Source organism: Enhydra lutris, unplaced genomic scaffold, assembly GCF_002288905.1.
Source record: "Enhydra lutris kenyoni isolate GAN:26980312 unplaced genomic scaffold, ASM228890v2 scaffoldscaffold19, whole genome shotgun sequence".
Classification (NCBI taxonomy): Eukaryota; Metazoa; Chordata; class Mammalia; order Carnivora; family Mustelidae; genus Enhydra; species Enhydra lutris.
In genome coordinates this window covers 15,158,760-15,178,343 of record NW_019154103.1, presented here as the reverse complement: position 1 = coordinate 15,178,343, position 19,584 = coordinate 15,158,760, and the positions used below count along the sequence as shown (strand labels likewise).

Genomic DNA, 19,584 nt, shown 5'->3' with positions numbered 1-19,584 from the left:
ATTTAGCTCCTTCTAACTTCATCTCCTGCTGCTCCCCCACATCGTGCAACCCACATGAGCCTTGCTGGTTTTCTTGCTATTTCTTCAATACACTAGGCACACTTCCTTCTGCCTAGCAAGTTCTCCTCCCAGGTACCAACATAGCTCATGTACTTTCTTCAGGCCTGTGTTGGTCTATCACCTTTTCAATCAGGCCTTTTCTTTATTGTTTTAAAGATTTTTGTTCATTTAGAGAGAGAGAGAGAGAGAGAGCACAAGCAGGCAGAGGGTGAGAGGAAGAGGGAGAAATAGACTCACTGCTGAGCAGAGAGCCTGACGTGGGACTCAATCCCAGGACTCTGGAATCATGACCTGAGCCAAAGGGAGACCCTTAACCAACTGAGCCATCCTGGTACCTCCAACCAGGCCTTTTCTTACCCACCCTATTACAAATGCAAATTCCCCCCACCCCAAATACTCCAACCTCCTTCCCTACTAAATTTTTCTCCATTCATTTAACACCATCTAACACACTAATGTTTCATTTATTCATTTTAGTTTTCTCTCTCTTCCACCATAAGAATGCAAGCTCCTTGAGAGCAATGATATGGGCCTGTTTGTTTGGGCATATATGCCCAGTGCTTAAAACAGACCCTTCAACACAGTTGTGTTTAACTAATTTTTCAATTGAATAGATGTAATTTCTGTCTAGACTTTGTCAGATAAGTACTTCAGTTTAGGCACATAGAGCTCACTGCTCTATGATTTTTTTTTTTTTTAAGACTGTATTTATTTATTTGACAGAGAGAGAGAGATCACAAGTAGGCAGAGAGGCAGGCAGACATAGAGGGGGAAGCAGGCTCCCTGCCGAGTAGAGAGCCCAATGTGGGGCTCAATCCCAGGACCCTGAGATCATGACCTGAGCTGTAGACAGAGGCTTAACCCACTGAGCCACCCAGGTGCCCCTCTCCCTTTCTTAAAAGACTTTATTTATTTGAGAGGGAAAGAGAGTGTGCACAAGCAGGAGGAGGGGCAGAGGGAGAAGCAGACTTCCCCCAGAGGAAGGAGTCCAATGTAGGACACTGGGACCATGACCTGAGCTGTCAGACACTCAACTCACTAAGCCACCCAGGCGTCCCTCTGTAATTCTTTATATGGGCATAAAAGTTTCACTTTTGAACTTCTATCTTGGTATTTCAGATACTGTTTGTCAAGCTGAGGACTGTCACAAAAGTAGTCTCTAACCATTCCTAGAGACACAGGCTAGAATGAAGACATTCCATTCTTTCCATTCTTCCTTTATATTTCCCCATGCCCTAATCTTCCTGACTTCCTGAGCACACTATTGAACACCTAAAATAATCTAATGGATGTCTACTCTCTGGACTCTATTTTTATTACTCTCCACTGTCAGATAATCACTTTCTGCTCTCATTCAATGCTATAGACTGGGCCATTCTTTTAATGTTTTCTTTTGGTGAAGTGGACTTAATTTAATTCTGTCTGACCATTCAGGTCTTCGGAGGAGAAGGCACAATAACAAGCAGTTTATAGGTTCTCAGGTATTCACCTGCACCAATTTACTTATGTGACCACAATGATGGCAAAGATTATGGGAAACAAAGCATTTAAGTTACAGTCTACTTAATCCTAAACATATAACTATTCATTCTTATATGTAACAACTACCTAGCTAATGAATTTAAGAATAGTAGTTTTGAGACTAGTTTTCATCTAGTAACATCTATATGGATGGCGGCATCAGAATGTTTGTTTTCAAGTCATATTTAATATTCCTGAATTACTTACTAGCATTTATAAGCAATTCTGGACTCTTAAAGTACCCTTGGTTCTTCTTTCATCCACATTATGGCAGAGTTGTGACTACGATAATCACTGTGTTTTAAAATCACAGAGTGACAGGCGCCTGGGTGGCTCAGTGGGTTAAGCCGCTGCCTTCGGCTCAGGTCATGATCTCAGGGTCCTGGGATCGAGTCCCGCATCAGGCTCTCTGCTCAGCCAAGAGCCTGCTTCTCTCTCTCTCTCTAAAAATAAAATAAAATAAAATAAAATAAAATAAAATCAGAGTGAATGGCAACTAGGGAAGTTATCTGGTTCATCTCCAGAACATATCTAAATCACGCAGTCTTTCTTTTTTTCCTCCAAGACTTTTAGGGAAAAGACACAATAATTTTCTTTCTGTATAGATTCTCTCTCCATAGGTTCAATCACGAAGATGAGAGAAGAGGGGTGCTTTTTTAGGTTTTACCCCATAAGACAATTTTAAATTCATTTGAGTAGAAGTATTTCCTTAGTGCACAACAGTCTTTTCCAGTTTTGTTTCTAGAAAGTAGAATTAGAAAGCACGGTCAATAAAAGGATATAGGATGGAGCAGAGAGTAATAAAAGAGCAGGGATGAAAGAAATCTGGCAGAGGGAAATCAAGAAAAAAGGTAAAAGGAATTCAGTTTTGTTACCCTTTCATTTTTTTTTTTTTTTTTTAATTTCCAAGGGACTTGATCTGGTTCTTTTCTCTAGGTACTCACTACTTGAATATAAAAGTACAGACTCGGGGCGCCTGGGTGGCTCAGTGGGTTAAGCCGCTGCCTTCGGCTCAGGTCATGATCCCAGGGTCCTGGGATCGAGCCCCGCATCGGGCTCTCTGTACAGCAGGGAGCCTGCTTCCCTTCCTCTCTCTCTGCCTGCCTCTCTGCCTACTTGTGATCTCTCTGTCAAATAAATAAAGAAAATCTTTAAAAAAAAAAGTACAGACTCAAAAGTGATTAAGAGATGGATGGTTGACTACTGGTTAAATGTAGATAAAACAAGTCTAGTTATTTAATAATTAAATGTGTTCAGTCTTCATATTGTTTAATATAATAAAATCATGTGGTAATAAAAATCCAACCTAGGTAGAGAGTTCTAAGAAGAAAAGGCAAAGTCTTCTGCTTATTCCCCTGATACACCTCATACTTTTCAACCACTGTTCAAAATTCCTTTAGTAATTTTCCAGAAAGAAAAATTAAATGTATCTCCCTCCATAGATACATGAGTGTGAAGAGGTGGTGATGGGGGATATACACTTAAAATTTTATTCCATACTTTTTATATGTAACTTACTGTTTTTTCTTTAAAATACACTTTGGAGGGGCGCCTGGGTGGCTCAGTTGTTAGCAGCTTCGGCTCAGGTCATGATCCCGGCATCCTGGGACAGAGCCCCAGCCGCGCATCAGGCTTCCTGCTCTGCAGGAACCACACCCCTGCTTGTATTCCCTCTCTTGCTGTGTCTCTCTCTGTCAAATAAATAAATAAAATCCTTAAAAAAAAAAAAAAAAAGAAAGAAAGAAAATAACTTTGGAGATTTTTTCCATGTGCCTAAGTCATGGAAGCTCAATGAGGAAGGGCACTCGTTTTAAGTACTGTATTCCCAACGTTTTGAATTAAGGTCTTGCATATATTTTTCCTCTAACAAAAATGTGTTAGGTAAATGAATAAATAAATCAGAAAATATAGACTAACTTCATTCTTTTGAAGTTAAACATTAAAAACATAACATTATATTATTTAAATGTACAAGAAGTATCTAGTCTGCTACATTTAGAATATTTTCAGATTTTTGGCTATTACTGTAGGAATGCTTACATTCCTGAACATCACAAATTTTATACATATGTAGCTCTAAGTGAATCCAAGGTAATTTCTTAACCATATAATAGTTCGACTGCATTTTTAACTTTGATAGATATTGCCAAGTAACACTCCTAGCCAGCTGCATCAATTTATCCTCTCATTACAATACCGTTTTTTATTCTGGAACAAATCACAAAATCTGAGTCAGTGACAGAAACGCACATTCCTTGAAACTACATATTCTTTCATCTAGGCGTTTTAACGAAAACTGTGTCAGATGTGATCTCAAAAAACTGAAAATCCTTTTGGCTTTGCTGAGCTCCGGGGACATCCTTTTTCTCAAAGAAAAGTACTTGTTACTACTGGCCTGCTTTTTGGAACTTGGCCAAAATTCATGGTTAACTGATTCCTTTGTATATTTTAATAATAAAATATAATTCTGTTATTGTCTTTTTATAAAAGTTCAATAACTGCACCTTTGTTAAACATAAATAACAATTCAAGAACATGCAGATATCATTGAAAAAAAATATTTATAGAACGGACCCAGGTAGCAGTCTGTAGAAGTACTTGAAATTCTACCACTCTGGCTCTCACATGGATTCCACTGCCTATTGACATTAAAATAAGAAAAGTAACCTACATGCAGAAAGAAGGTTGTATTCCCATTAACATTCATGAAGGCTGAGCAGCTGAAACCCTACATATCAAGTAGGGAATATATCTTTTGTCTACTGATGAGAAAATGTCTCAGTGACAAATGGTTACAGACGGTGTCACAAGGGCAACACCACACAGAACAGCGACAACAAACAAACAAACAAAAGTCTTCTGCAGTTCTTTTTGTAGCATTGTGGACGGCCGTGCCTATCTCCTTAAATAAAAGAAAAAAACTGCGGTGCGGAATTCCTAACCTTTACTGAAGGCACTTCCCGGCAAACAAAAACACAGTCTTTGAAAGTAATTCAAAACAGAGCATCAAGGTCTTCATGATGCATAAATATCCAGACATTCTGAAAAGAAGTGCTCTGCACTCTGCATCCCAGCTCTTTGGGTCAAACGTGTATCGTCGTAAGACAGCAAGCACACTCATCTAAGTGCGAAGTATGTAACGTCAACATGGGGAAGTACCAGGCACATCATGGAAACGCTTTACATCATTTACGTAAATTCAAACACATTATCATACTCATTTAGTAAATTTGAGATAGTTATCTCATAGACCCTAACAGTGACTGCCAGTGCCTTTCAGTTAATTTTCAAAACCAAGTCAGTTAATTTGTAGACAACCTGTCTCATTGAGAATAGGGAGCCTGAGAACCAAAGCCCGTGGGCAAACATGAACCAGGGCCTGACTCTAGGTGGCCCACTTTCCCCACCTATAAACACAAAGACAAGCAACCGTACCCCGCCGGCCAAGGACTTCTTTCCAGTATTTTGCCTCTTCTGCAAGTCTAGAAGCTTCAGCAGGAAGACTAATAAGCACAGTACAATTTGCTAAAACATGGATGTCAACACTGAGCTTCCGGGCGTCCTTCTCCACCCTACAGAAAGCTCTAGATGCAGACCAAGAAGAAATGTACAACGGCCCCCGTCAAATCCTTAAGAACCTCCCTCCTCCTGAAACCCCACCGCCGCGTATTTTCTACACAGTCTGCCAGCACTCTGTGGACGAGGGACAAAGGAGAAGCCGGCCAGGCGCTCTGGAGCGCGGGGTCAGCCCCCAGCCTTCGCCATGGGAGCTATTCCTCCTTGGATGGAGGGGCGGGGCAGGAGGGGAGGAGACAGGGGCGGGTCTGGAACTCGGATCCCCGCCACCGGGCCCTGACGGCATCCCTGCGCCTGCGCGCCCGGCGTGGGCCAGTGGTTGGAAAGCTCCTGGGTCTGGTCTTCACCTCGAGTCCCCGCCCTCTGCCTCCTTCCCCGCCCCTTCCCACCTCCGCTCTCCTCCTCCTCCCCCACCCCTTCCCACCTCCGCCCACTTGACGCGATGACGCACCGCAGGTTTGCGGACGTGGCGGCGGCGCACAGCCCGGAAGGCGGAGACGTTGGCGGCAGTGGCGGCAGAAGACAGGGGCAACCCAAAACGGAGGGTTGGTCATGAATTTTCCCGGGACAGGAGCCGCGGCGGCGGACCTGGCAGCCGGCTCCTTGTTGTGTCCCCGCTGCTAACAGAACAGGTAAAGATGGCGGCGAGAGATGGGAGGTGTCCTGGTCCTGACCTGTGGGATCGGGCCCCGGCTGCGCCCTCGCTGGAGATGGCGGGGAGTCCTCGGCCGCAGGTGTAGCCGGGGCGGCCGGGCAGAGCTCGGATCCCGGCCTGCACGGACGAGACCCCGAGGCAGGGGAGACCTTCGCGACCAACCCCACTGAAGCCCCTCGTTACACTCTTGGGGAAACTGAGGCTCAGAGGAAGGACTCCTGCCTGCCAGATGCCCAGATCAACGTATTTACAACCTAAGCACTATATTTTCCCCACTTACTGTTTTGTTGAATAAATGTTGACGGCTTCTTGTCCGCACCGTCTAAGTGTGATGGGGTAACATAAAAATCCGAGATAATTGCAGGGAATAAACAGGGGAAAACAGGGTAATAATAAAAAGAACAAGAACAAAAAAAACCTTGGGTTGTGGAATGGAGAGGTTGGGAACTTAAGTTTTAAAAACTGAATTGGCCCTGGAGGATACAGTCGCTGTGATGCTATCACAGTGCTGAACTAGCTTGTGCCCTATGGCCCTTTTATTGTTCTCTGCTTCAGGAAAGGCAAAGCCAAACACCAAACAATAATTACTACAAATTAAGGTGTTTGGGAAACCATTTTCAGTTACTGAGTGAGCCTTAACAACGTGTCCATTCGTAACTTTTGGGACTTTTTGTACTCTAGATAGCATGCAGAGTTTTTTTCAGTTTTCTTAAGAGGGGATTCCTGCTTTTTTCCTACTCTAATAATTAAGACAGGTTGAAGAAAATTGAGCCAGATGACTTGAATACAGTGTACTTTCTAAACTCTGTATGGTTGACTTAGATAATTATCTACTTGGGCCAGAGTCTATCTTTCCACTTGGACTGGACGCGCAACCAATTCTTGATTATTCAAAAACAGTATCTAGTTTGTGGTTTTCTGCTGCCTTCATTTCATTACACAAGAGAGTGAAAAGATAGTGAGATGAAGTTCTAGTCTTTAACTATTATTTAGCATTGTACCATGGAGAAGGTTTGATAGAAATATGTGAAATGGCTTTGGGCATTGCTCAGTGAATTAGAGCTGTTCTAAGCCAGTTTGGGATTCTAAGAACAAATTATTAGTGGGGAAATGTCTAAATGGGTCCGTATAGCCACATGTAAATTGCTGTTAATTTTAAGTGTTTTTTTTTTTCAAGATTTTATTTATTTATTTGACAGACAGAGATCACAAGTAGGCAGAGAGGCAGGCAGAGAGAGAGAGGAGGAAGCAGGCTCCCTGCTGAGCAGAGAGCTGGATGATGCAGGGCTGATCCCAGGGATCATGACCTGAGCCAAGGCAGAGGCTTTAACCCACTGAGCCAACCAGGTGCCCCTTAAGTGGTTCTTTTTTTTTTTTTTTTTTAAGATTTTATTTATTTATTTGATAGAGATCACAAGTAGGCAGAGAGGCACGCAGAGAGAGAGAGAGGAAGGGAAGCAGGCTCCCTGCAGAGCAGAGAGCCCGATGTGGGGCTCAATCCCAGGACCCTGGGATCATGACCCGAGCAGAAGGCAGAGGCTTTAACCCACTGAGCCACCCAGGCGTCCCTAAGTGGTTCTTTTTAAAACATGGACCCCTTCTGAGAACAGGAAAACAAATATTTCCCCCAGAAAAATGTACGTAAGTATAAAATTTTGCCTACGACTCCACAGAATTCACAGACATTTCCTAAACTAAAAACACAAGATAGTAAAGACTTGGTTAAATAAGTAGAAATAAAACTATTATCTATTTTAGGTGAAGCTGAGATACTTCTTCATTTTTCTGAGAATTAAAGCATCCTTAACTTATTATGCTATTAAAACAAGATTAATCTTTGAACTTCTTAGAGTTGTCACTTGGTTAGAACTCCATGAAGGAATAGGTGTGACCAGGACTTCAAAACTGCTTTAGAGATGAAAACTGGAGAGCTTTCTTTAGTTTGGTGGCTGTGAATTTAGGAATCACAATACATGTTATTAAATAGTAGCACCCTAGGGGGTGGGGATGGGTGAAAGAGTCAGCTTAATATATAGTTACTAGTTAGCTGTGTTATCCTACTAGAAAAACTCTTGAGTTTCTAAAGCATTGCAAGTGTTGCTGTAGAGCAGGGTCAAAAACTGGTTTTCACCCCCCCCCCCAAAAAACCTGGTTTTCAGGAGTTGTATTCAATGATATGAAATAGTTCATATATTATGTACATATGTGCCTACACACAGAACGCAATCTCTTGTCATCCATATTACAAATTCAGACTTTTGGGAATTTATGTTTGTTTTCTCTTTTTCACTTGGTATTTGTCTGTAGTATTTACAACTGAGCTAAGTCCTTCTTTAAGGCACCTTTTGAGGGACACCTAGGTGGCTCAGTCAGTTAAGTAGAGTGCCTTCTGCTCAGGTCATGATCCCAGGATCCCGGGATCGAGTTTTGCTTTGGGCTCCTTGTTCACTTCTCCCTCTGCCTGTAGCCCCCGCTGCTTATGTTTTTTCTCTCTCTGATAAATAAAATCTTAAAAAAAAAAAACCAAAAAAACCACCATTTAAGTTTGCTTTCTGTGACACAGTATTTTGATGGTTTCTTCCTCTTGTGAATATCCCTTTCTCGCTTCTTTGCAGGCTGATTTTCCTTCATTCAAAATACCAAATATAGCAGTTCTTCAAGGCTCAGTCTTAGCCCCTTCTTATGCTATACTTTCTTTAGGTAATCTCATCTATACCCACCCAATTTCAGTTTCTACTTACGCATATGAGCCATGAAATTATGGTAGGGAGGTGGGGAGGTAGGGAAGTAGGGAGGTAGTACAAAAGATACTCCAATCCCACATGCACTTAAAATTCAGAACAAGCCGAATATTTGGGTTCACTAAAGTGTTGTGTTTTTACATATATAATATGTACAATTCATAGTTCTGATAGAGTCAAAGTATATGTTTTTAATACATGATACAAAAGTATTTCCTAATTTTATTCACATGCTCAGAATAATTGGAGCTTCATTTTTTGACTTTAAAAAGATAGCAATTTACTTTTGCAAAAATGTTTATCACCCCCATATTTTGTAATATATGGTTTATAAAAATGGATTACCGCTTCCGGATATGTTAATTGCACTTCAACATCTGTAAAACTTCAACCTAAATATTTAAATACCTAAAATCATTTTTTTTTTAAAGTGTCCTGAATATAAGATTCATGTAACTTGGGTGAATGGCTCAGGTACATTCCAAAGTTTTCTTCTTTCCTCCTCAGATTTTGACATGGCAGGGAGACATCAGAATCGTAGTTTTCCTCTTCCAGGAGTTCATTCAAGTGGTCAAGTACATGCATTTGGAAATTGTACAGACAGTGATGTGTTGGAGGAGGATGCTGAAGTTTATGAGCTTCGATCCAGAGGAAAAGAGAAAATCCGAAGAAGTACATCAAGAGATAGACTTGATGACATTATAGTTTTAACAAAAGATATACAGGAAGGCGATACTTTAAATGCAATAGCCCTTCAGTACTGTTGTACGGTAAGTTTTCATTTGATTTTGCATAATGCTATCCAGAATAATTCGTTCATTAGCACAGATTGAAACAAGTTCTGTACTCTTTTATCTTCTTTTTCCCTTTCTTTCCATAGAAATCTGTATGTTCGTAGCTGTTAACTTTTTACACTTTTAAGTGAATTTCTGTGTATGTCTAAATCAATGATTCTGTTGTCAGTATTGAAAAACACCCATATGTGTTATGTTTTCTCCTTACTCAAGTTGTAAGAGAATATAGAAATATATAAAGAAAAGTTTTTCTCTGCCTCTGCTTCCTCAAATAACACAGTTTGGTGTTTCTTCCCATAACATTTTTGTGCTTATAAAAACACTATACATATGGGGTGATTGGGGGTGATTGCCCTTGTTTATTGGGCTTTTAAAAACTGGTTTAGGGGCTCTTGGGTAGCTCAGATGGTTGGACATCTGCCTTCAGCTCAGGTCATAATCTCCAGGTCCTGGGACTGAGCCCCACTTTGGGCTCCTGCTCATCGGGAGTCTGCTTCTCCCTTTCCCTCTGTCTCTGCTTGTGCACTGTCTCTCTCTCTCTCAATGCATAGATAAAATCTTAATAAATAAATAAATAAAAATTTGTTTATACTATGCCTATTACTCAAGTTGCCTTTTTCATTTTCTTGTATATTATGGACATCCCTCAGTGTCTTACAGATCTAACTCATTATTTTATATAGCTATATAGTATTGTATAGTGTAGAAGTGCCATAATTATTAAGCTGTTCTCCTATCACATAGTCAGGACTTTCTCCCATGTTTTGAATTGTGTGGTGAATATCATCACAACTATATCTTTAAATTAAATGGTGGTACCTTTATTTCTGTGGAATAGATTCCCAAAAGTATGATTGATAAATAGAAGGAAAGGTATTATTTTTAATTTTAATAATATTAAACTCTGTTTGAACCTTTTTTATATCTGTATCATTATGTCCATCTTGCATCCTTAGCATGTAATGTTTTCATGTAAACACACTGATCCAGAAACTGTTGGAACATTTTTTCAAACTTCCTGTCTTTATACTTCCAGTAGAATTTTGTAATGTATGTATCGTGTTATCTCCTGGCACATTTTAAAGTGAGCTTAAATATTTCCTAATGACTTAAAGGATATAATTTCCAGAATGTTGTCAATGTTGATATTTAAAAATATGACTGTTAGAATATTGTTTATATGCACTAAAAGAAAAAAGATTTATTTATTTTAGAGCTTGAGACTGGGGGAGGGGTTGAGGGAGAGGGAGAACCTTCACACTTGCTGCTGAGTACGGATGGACCCTGAAGCTGGACATGGGGCTCTGTCTCATGACCCATGAGATCATGACCTGAGCCAAAACCAAGAGTCAGATGTTCAGCTGACTGAGCCACCCAGGCACCCCTATATGCACTTTTTTAATAGCATGAAATTTTTATCATCCCTTTTTCTCCTTGATTAATATTTTTACCCTCCCCCCACAATCTTTCATAATGTTCTATATTTTTATACTTGAAAGCCCTTTATTGGTTACCTATTGTAATTCTCTGCAACAGAAACATACATATTTATAAATTTATTTATACAAATATATGTAAATTTAAATTGAATTTTAAAAAATTTCCTGTGACATTGAAGTTTTGTGTTATTTTTCTCTGAATACAGTAATTACAGAACTTCAGTTGATCAAAACAGATATGATAGTTTTTAAAAATTTAATAATGTAGTTTATTAAAATGCATTTCTTGGTGAGGGAAGAGCTGGATATTTTTTTTTTGCAAGTTGTTCAAGTATGGCAACACTACTTACTATTAGGTCATAGTAGACCTGACTTCATTTTTTAGTGTATATAACCATGTGAATACATGTTTGTAGAGAAGTTGCAGAATGTGCTTTTAGAAAGTTGATAGAAAGCAATCAATATTTAAAAATTAGGGGCAAAGCTAAAATTATCAAGGTGGAGGTCCAAGAGAGGAGTGTGGTCCAGTAGCTTCATTAGAGAAAGACATGGGTTTTCCTTTAATGAACCTGATAAATTGTCTTAGAAAAGGAGAAATTTGAAATGCCATCTGAATGATTAAAAATAGGTCATATTTCCAATGAGGTGAAAAGGAAAAAGTATATGACTATATGAGTATATGAGGAGAAAGGTATACCATAGTGATGTGGAAGGAGAAAACAAGGGGAACAACAGATGAAATTTTAATAGGTGTTCCAGAGATGAGTGGCATAGACTGATGGGAAGAAGCACATTGAGCTAATGGAGGAAAAGTTTGATCTACTTAGTAAGAACACCATTATAAAGTTTTAAGGAGTGCTGCAGAATGGTAGGCAAACCTACTGGTGAGTTGGAGGGGACCCAACAATAATGAGGTTAGTGGAATAATTCAAGTGAGGAAGATCAGGGCTTAGACTAAAATATGTGCAGTAAGACTGGAGAAGTTTACAGAAAATCATTTGGGTATTCTACAAGATGTATCAGTGGATTCCTCATTTATTTATTTATTTATTTATTTATTATTTTTAAAGATTTTATTTGTTCATTTGACAGAGATCACAAGTAGGCATTTAGGTGGGCAGAGAGAGGGAGGGAAGCAGGCTCCCCGCTTAGCAGAGAGCCGGATGCGGGGCTCGATCCCAGGACCCTGGGATTATGACCTGAGCCGAAGGCAGAGGCTTTAACCCATGGAGCCACCCAGGTGCCCCGAATTCCTCATTTAAAATGAAGAATGATGAAAGGGTGGTTAGCTTAACATAAGAGGAAGGCAGGCATTATCCACAGTAGGGAAGACTAATATAATAGAGTTAGGGAGTTAAGTGCTCCGTTTTACCAGGAGTTAAACCAGCAAAAAAGGATGAACCTTACAAAGGATTTATCACTTAAAAAATTGAGTACTTAGTGCTGTATTCCTCTTATAAATAGTTTTAAAAATTACTAAAAATATGCCAGTCATAAAACAGTGACAAGAGGACAGAAAGTCCAAGGTTGGAATCCTAATGCTATCAAGAAAGTTAGTATAAAAGAAAATATAGGGATATTTAGAGTGAGAACCTAGGTAGACTACTAAACCTTGGAAGCCTGGTTCAGAAAGAGTATGGAGTAGTTAAGTCAGAATAGACAGTACCAAACAAATGAACATTTAAAGAGAATAGGGTCAGACTCGGGTTTGTCAATGAATCTTCATTTGCTTTAAGAAAAACACAGTCTTGAGGTTGTAAAATTTGAAAGCATCCTTTTTCTTTACTGTCTCATCTATTACTTCTTAGTCCTCTCTATTCTCCTCCCACACGTACGCTTCCAGGGAATTGATTTTTCCAGGAATTCTTATTCTTCAATGGACTTGATCGGGAATCTGCAGTTGATCAGTTCACACTCCCTCCTAAATACCCTCTTTGTTTGACTTCCTTGATTTTGCATCTTTCTGATTTTTCTGCTAGTGATATTTAATTATACTAAATATATTAAATATAACTATTAAATGTTATAGCTATTATAACACACTGTATATTGCTATTCTAAATGTTCATGTGTTTTAATTAATCTTTACAAAACCCTATATGGTAGGTAGTGTTAACTACTGTCATTTTACATATGTGGAAATTGAATTGCAGAGAGGTTAAACAACTTGTCTCATATCAAAAAGCTAGAAAGTCGTCAGAACTGTCCTTCAAACCCAGACAGTCCATACTTTTAATCACCATCATATATTGCTTTCTTGGCCACTCTTTTTTCATTTTCTTTTTTTTATTTTTATTTTTATTTTTTAAATTTATTTTTTAAAGATTTTATTTATTTATTTGACAGAGATCACAAGGAGGCAGAGAGGCAGGCAGAGAGAGAAGAGGAAGCAGGCAATCTGCTGAGCAGAGAACCCAATGCGGAGCTCGATCCTAGGACCCCGGGATCATGACCTGAGCTGAAGGCAGAGGCTTTAACCCACTGAGCCACCCAGGTGCCCCTCTTTTTTTTTAAATTTTATTTAAAAGTAATTTCCGGGGGCACCTGGGTGGCTCAGTTGTTGGGATTCTGCCTTTGGCTCAGGTCATGATCCCAGGATCCCGGGATTGAGCCCCACATCGGGCTCCCTGCTTAGTGGGGAGCCTACTTCTCCCTCTCCTACTCCCCCCTGCTTGTGTTCCCTCTCTTTGCTGTGTCTCTCTTTCTCTGTCAAATAAATAAATAAATAAAATCTTCTAAAAAATTTTAAAAAAATGTAATCTCTCTACCCAACATGGGGCTTGAACTCAACCCCGAGATGAAGCGTCACACGCTTTCCTGATTAAACCAGCCAGACACCCCTTAGCCACTCTTTCTTAATCTCTTTTGTAGATTTCTCTTACTCAATATACCCCTCAAACGTTGGCATTTCTCAAGAGATCTTTCATGTGTCACCTTTTTCTTCCAGTCTTTTTTAGTGAATCTGTCTACTCTTGTGACTTCAATTACCGTTTTTGCTGGTAATCCATGAATCTATATTTTGAGATCATTCTTCCAGATTTCAGACATATCTCTTAACTGCCTGTTGGATGCCTTCCACTTAGATATTTCAGTCACCTCAAAGTCAATGTGTATAAAATCTGTGTTTATTTTCTTTCTCCCTCCAGAGTGTTCCATATCTTAGTAAATGGCATCATTAACCACTGAGTTGGCCAAGCCAGAAAAGTTTTATCCTAGACTCACTTTGCCTCTCTGACATCAATCAGGTGATAAATGATCAGAGCTTAGGTTAAAGCATTGATGGAAGTCATGAATGGGACTAATTACTTAAAGGTGGTGGGAGAGCCTATCATAATTGGTAATCTGAGGAACACTCCCATGCTCTCCCTCTTGACAGTGGCAGGTGGATAGGATATATAGATAAGGTGAGAACCATATAATATATAGGGAAAGCTTATAAATAATGACCGATCTTGGGGGTAGTTGACAATGCATGAACACTGAGAAGTTTGGGAAAAATGTCACCAGAAGACAAATGAGGGAGATAAATTATGTTATCAATTCTAAGGTGCATGTTTTTTCACACATTTTAACATCTTTGAAATTAGAATGGTGGTATCCTCAATATTTGGTGTTTTAGGTCCCCCCCCCCAATATATAAAATAATGACACATCTTAGAGTGGATGGCATCTGAGTTTTGATAAAATCCGGTAATTTTAGTTGGGTAAGTTGACATTTGCCTACACTTTAATTGCTAGACTGGAAGAAAGAACATAAATATTTGTAATTGTTCCTTCCCAAATTGTTTACAAACAATAGAAAGTGTGATATTTGTGCATGATGTACAAAGAGAAATATCAAAGGATCCTAGAATCTACTTAAATACCTAGGATTAGTGTTAATAATACATGGGTGATAGTAAGAAGTAATTAGTGATTTCCCAAGACTGGTAGATCAAAAGTGATGTAGAACTGTTAACCACAAAATAAAATCTGGGTGTGATAACTTAATACTGCTAATAATTAAGCTCCACTTTCTTTTTTTTCCCTTCTAAAAGTAACTGGGATGAATGACTATTGTCATTCTATTCTTGGGGGTAGTTGACAATGCATGAACTATTTTGATGGAGAATTCAGATGAATGTTGCTTTTTTTTTTTGTTTCTTAACAGGTAGCGGATATCAAGAGGGTTAACAATCTCATCAGCGACCAAGACTTTTTTGCCCTTAGGTCTATTAAAATTCCAGTTAAAAAGTTTAGTTCATTGACTGAGACACTTTATCCTCCAAAAGGAAGACAGGCTTTACGTCCTTCGTCTGTTCAGTATGTTCCAGAACAACAGGAAATTTTGCTAGCTAATGATTCTCTTTCTTCCACTGAGTCAGCTGATAACTTTTTAAAAGAAGTAGATCGAGACATAGAACAAATAGTAAAATGTACAGACACCAAAAGAGAGAACCTTAATGAGGTAGTATCTGCTTTAACAGCACAACAAATACGTTTTGAACCTGATAACAAAAACACTCAACGTAAGGATCCTTATTATGGAGCGGACTGGGGAATAGGGTGGTGGACAGCTGTAGTGATAATGTTGATAGTAGGTATAATAACACCAGTATTTTATTTGCTGTATTATGAAATTTTAGCTAAAGTGGATGTTAGTCACCATTCAACAGTGGATTCTTCACATTTGCATTCAGGAGTGACACCCCCATCACAACAGAGAGAAGTAGAAAATGGAATTGGTCCAACTAAAAGAATACCCTTTGGCCAACATGATCATAAACTATATCGTCAAGATTCTCAGTCACCTGCTGCTCAACACAAAACATAGCAGTTGGCTCATAATTGCAGTGTTAATGATCATGTATATCTGGCGTGTGGTGAATCAGTTATATTCAATAACCACTTTAAAGGCAGAAGTTAGGGAGATTGAAGATGCTTTTGTTTTTCACCCTTTTTTTGAAGCCAGTTACAAGTAGATTGAGTATAAATTCCTACACTTGCTGTTGTTGATATTGAAAGCTGTAAATCTATATCTGTTGTATCAATGCTTAAAGCAAAAATGAATTTAAATATGGGTCTAGGAAGTTCTTAACTCGGAAAATGCATCATTTTTCTTATTCAAGCCTGGTTATGTTTAAATTTTATTTTTCAAATTATTTTTTGGTTTAAAGTTATTAATATTAAATATATTAAGCAAAATAAAATTTATAAGCACCCCAGAATAATGTTTTGCAGTTAGGAAGTTGCCATTTGGTCACTAGAACACTGGATTAGGTCAAGACCTAAAAGTAATCTTTGTCTCTTAAAGCTCTCTGCCTCTGCTTCTGTGATTATAATTGCTTCTGTTATTTGAAAGCACTTTTGTAATTCTTTAATGAAAAGTGTTATATGAGTTAGCATTATTTAGGAAATAATCCTTACATACTGTGATAAGTTGTTGCTGTGTTATATGCAGTAACATGCCTTAATTACATTTAATGCCTTATAATATTACTTTATGTAAGCTAATACAAGTTTTAGAATTAAAATTAAGGATTATTTCTGATGGTCCAGTGGGATTCATAGGCCGTATAAATTCGTCTCCATCTTCACTATCAAGGAAAACTTCATAGGGTTAAAACAGATTTTCACTAGCTGCCTCTGGTCTGTTGGAGAAAGGGTTCATTAAGCAAAAGCAAAGGTGCAAGAGATCTTTTGCATTAACAATAACAGACAAATTATTTATTGATCCGTTAACCTACATTTTTCAAAGAGGAAATGTCCAACTTAGACTTTTTTCCCTCTGAACATAGCATCAGATTGGGGAAACAGAGGCCACAGGTGTGTGGATCAGTTGAAAGGGCTTGATAGTGCTACTTTGTAAGATTTACTGGGGATCAGACATAGTCTGGCTAAATAAGGATCATTTGCATACTGATTTCCATCATTTAATTTCTTCAAGTATGTATTTTAAAAATGTAACCAAATGATTCATTAGAAGAAAGTTTGGTGGAGTCTGGATTGCCTGTTTTGTGTATAATAAAGTGTGTACCTTAAGTTATATAACACCACCTCATTTTCTGGGCATTATTTCCTAATTTTTAATGTTTCAGGTTTTAACTGGTCATTTTATATTTCCAACTCCAATACTGATTAAAAAAAAAGAGGGGTGAATAAAAGGACAAAGAAGTCAAGCATTAAAGCCCTTGCATGTATTAGAGGGCCTTAGACAATTATTAGAAAGTGTTAATATGGAAGTTATAGCAAAATCATTTGTTGAATAACTTTTAGTTTGGAATTTTAAAAATTGTTTTAATGTGCCTTGGCATCTTGAAAAAAAAAGTGTATGATCTAATTTATGTTCAGTGTTAACTTGGTCAGTTTACATTGTATTTATTACATTTGCTGAAAAATCAAGTTTTAGGGAAGAAAAATGGATTGGATTATTTTAGGGTAGAATGAAGAACTTTGTTTACATCAAATTGATGAAATTACAGAGTCAGTGATTCCTTTTTGCTAGTGCTACTTTGAAATTGTGATAGATCTGATTTCCAAAATAAGTAACTTTATTAAAGTAGTGAATTATACTATGTACTTGATTAAAAACCATTTTGTCTTGCAGTGGGTCCTGTTTCGCGAAGGAAATATATCCTTATGACACAATCAGACAGTTTCCTTTTTCTATATATTTGAATCCTGTATAATTCTATATATGTCATATATATATAGAATTTTAGGTTCTAATCTTTAATGGTCATTAAAAAATTTTTCCTAAGCATTTAATAGATCTAGAATAATTTTACCTTTTAAAAAGTACTAATATACATCAAAATTTGTAGCAAATAATTACTTTGTAAAACTTAATGAGTTTAAATTGTGTTGAAATCCTTACTTGAATTTACTTAGATGCTTTACATTAGAAGGTACATATGTTATATATATGCTAACAATTGTGAATCACTGCATTTGGTTCACTTAAAAACTTGGGAGTTGTAAGTGAAGAAAAATCTATTTTTAGGGCAGATTTTTTTTTTTAAGGCTGGCTACAAATGGTTAAGTTGTTTTGAACTATTGAATGCCATTTAAAGTTTCTGCCATTCTACTAGAAAATTATGGGATTCACCTCTTCAAAAGATAGGTTAAAATGGATTATACAAAGTCTGATGACCATATTATAATTAGAAAGAAGACTAATGTTAAATGAACTTTTCCGAAAGACTTCTTGTGTTTTTTAAAACTTTTCTTTTTCTGGAACTCTGCTTGCTTGTTCAGCAAGCATTCCTAAATGAACCACTACTTACTAAATTAGTTCTTCTTAAGGTATCTGTTTCTAAAATTACCTACTTGAGAACATGAAGGATGTTTCAAAAGTATCATGAAGCAAGGATCCAGTCAGAGCGTTACAGGGTGTGGGGTTTTTAGAAGTCTGTATTTAACAGATACATTATGATGGGTAGCATTCTTATTTTGAATTACAACAGCATTGCTCAGGAAATCAGTATTTTTCTTCCACGTATGTGCATATTGCACTGTTAGATCATAGAACTATCTGAATGCTTTATTTAATTCTTTTTATGTATGCAGATACTATAAATCTTTTGTATAATGTATTTTATACAAAGGCAAAATGGAATTTTAGAACATTGTTAGCATGAACATCTGTAAAACTGGTTTTTAAAACTTTTTGCCCTTATTTTTCATATTTTAAAAGATATGCAAAATGTAATAAAGTTTCTATTTTATTATTCAGTCTAAAATGGAAGCTGGTGAATTTAATTGAATAAAAACAAATGTTTTCTCCTCTTCTATCAAACTCTTTGATGTAGACATACTGTGTAAGGTAGATAGAATTGCCAAAGTTTTACCAATTCATATTTCCCCCTTGTTATGCAGAAATAAAATCCACTGGGTTATTTATAGGACATAAATGAAAACAAATGTCAGATGGGTGTTCTTTGGATGTACTTCGGTAACAGGGAAGAAGACTTTAACAGGCACGGTCCATGGCTGCTTAGCAAGCTGTGGGTCACATGTTTAGCACCATGATCTAAATGTAAATTTTATCATGAAACAACCTTTCCACTTCAAGGATATTTTTCAAAATTACCAGTAGCAAAAAGAACTGAAAAAGCTGTTTGAAGTTTTTATTTATTTAATGGAGGAATTTGTGATGTAATTCTTTTTTTCCCCTTAAAATTGTATTTAAGCTCACTTTTTAATAAAAAGTTTTTACTAACTCCAGAGCCTTTAAGTATATTAAGGCAAAGCCATTGACACTATACATTTGAATGTGGTGGGGGTAGAAAGGTTAACAAAATCTTCCAAATTTCTTAGTATTCTCTTGTATCCATTGTCAGTCCATGATAGCAGTGGTCACACTAATACTACACTATCTGCCAAATCTCTTCATTTGTTAACATGACTTTAATCACCTAGAGTTTTCTTTTGTGGGTTTATTCAAGAATACTTGGTAACTGTCATACTTGTTCAATAAATAGTTATTTCACTACATAAAATCTGTATTAACAAATCTGTTCTCATACATTTAAGTAGGTTCAAAATAAACCATGTTTATATAAAACAAAATGACACAAAATTGTTTTGTAAGAATTTAATATGTAAACAGGAAAATAAGCATTATAGCAACAAAACAGTTTGGCCTATTAATACAGCAATTTTTTTTTTTAAATTTTATTTGACAGAGATCACAAGTAGGCAGAGAGGCAGGCAGAGAGAGAGAGGAGGAAGCAGGCTCCCCGCTGAGCAGAGAGCCCGATGCGGGGCTCGATCCCGGGACCCTGGGATCATGACCTGAGCCGAAGGCAGAGGATTTA

The 19,584-nt window shown here is 37.7% G+C and overlaps 1 protein-coding gene across 1 annotated transcript; it reads left to right on the top strand.

Moving 5' to 3' along the window:
* The first annotated feature begins 5,624 nt into the window (after window positions 1-5,624).
* On the top strand, window positions 5,625-17,462 carry LOC111148299 (LysM domain containing 3). The gene is made up of 3 exons (XM_022504788.1): window positions 5,625-5,789; window positions 9,061-9,323; window positions 14,937-17,462. Exons 2-3 carry the CDS (start codon window positions 9,069-9,071, stop codon window positions 15,597-15,599), a joined length of 918 nt encoding a protein of 305 aa, XP_022360496.1. The 5' UTR covers window positions 5,625-5,789; window positions 9,061-9,068; the 3' UTR covers window positions 15,600-17,462.
* The last annotated feature ends 2,122 nt before the right edge of the window (window positions 17,463-19,584 follow it).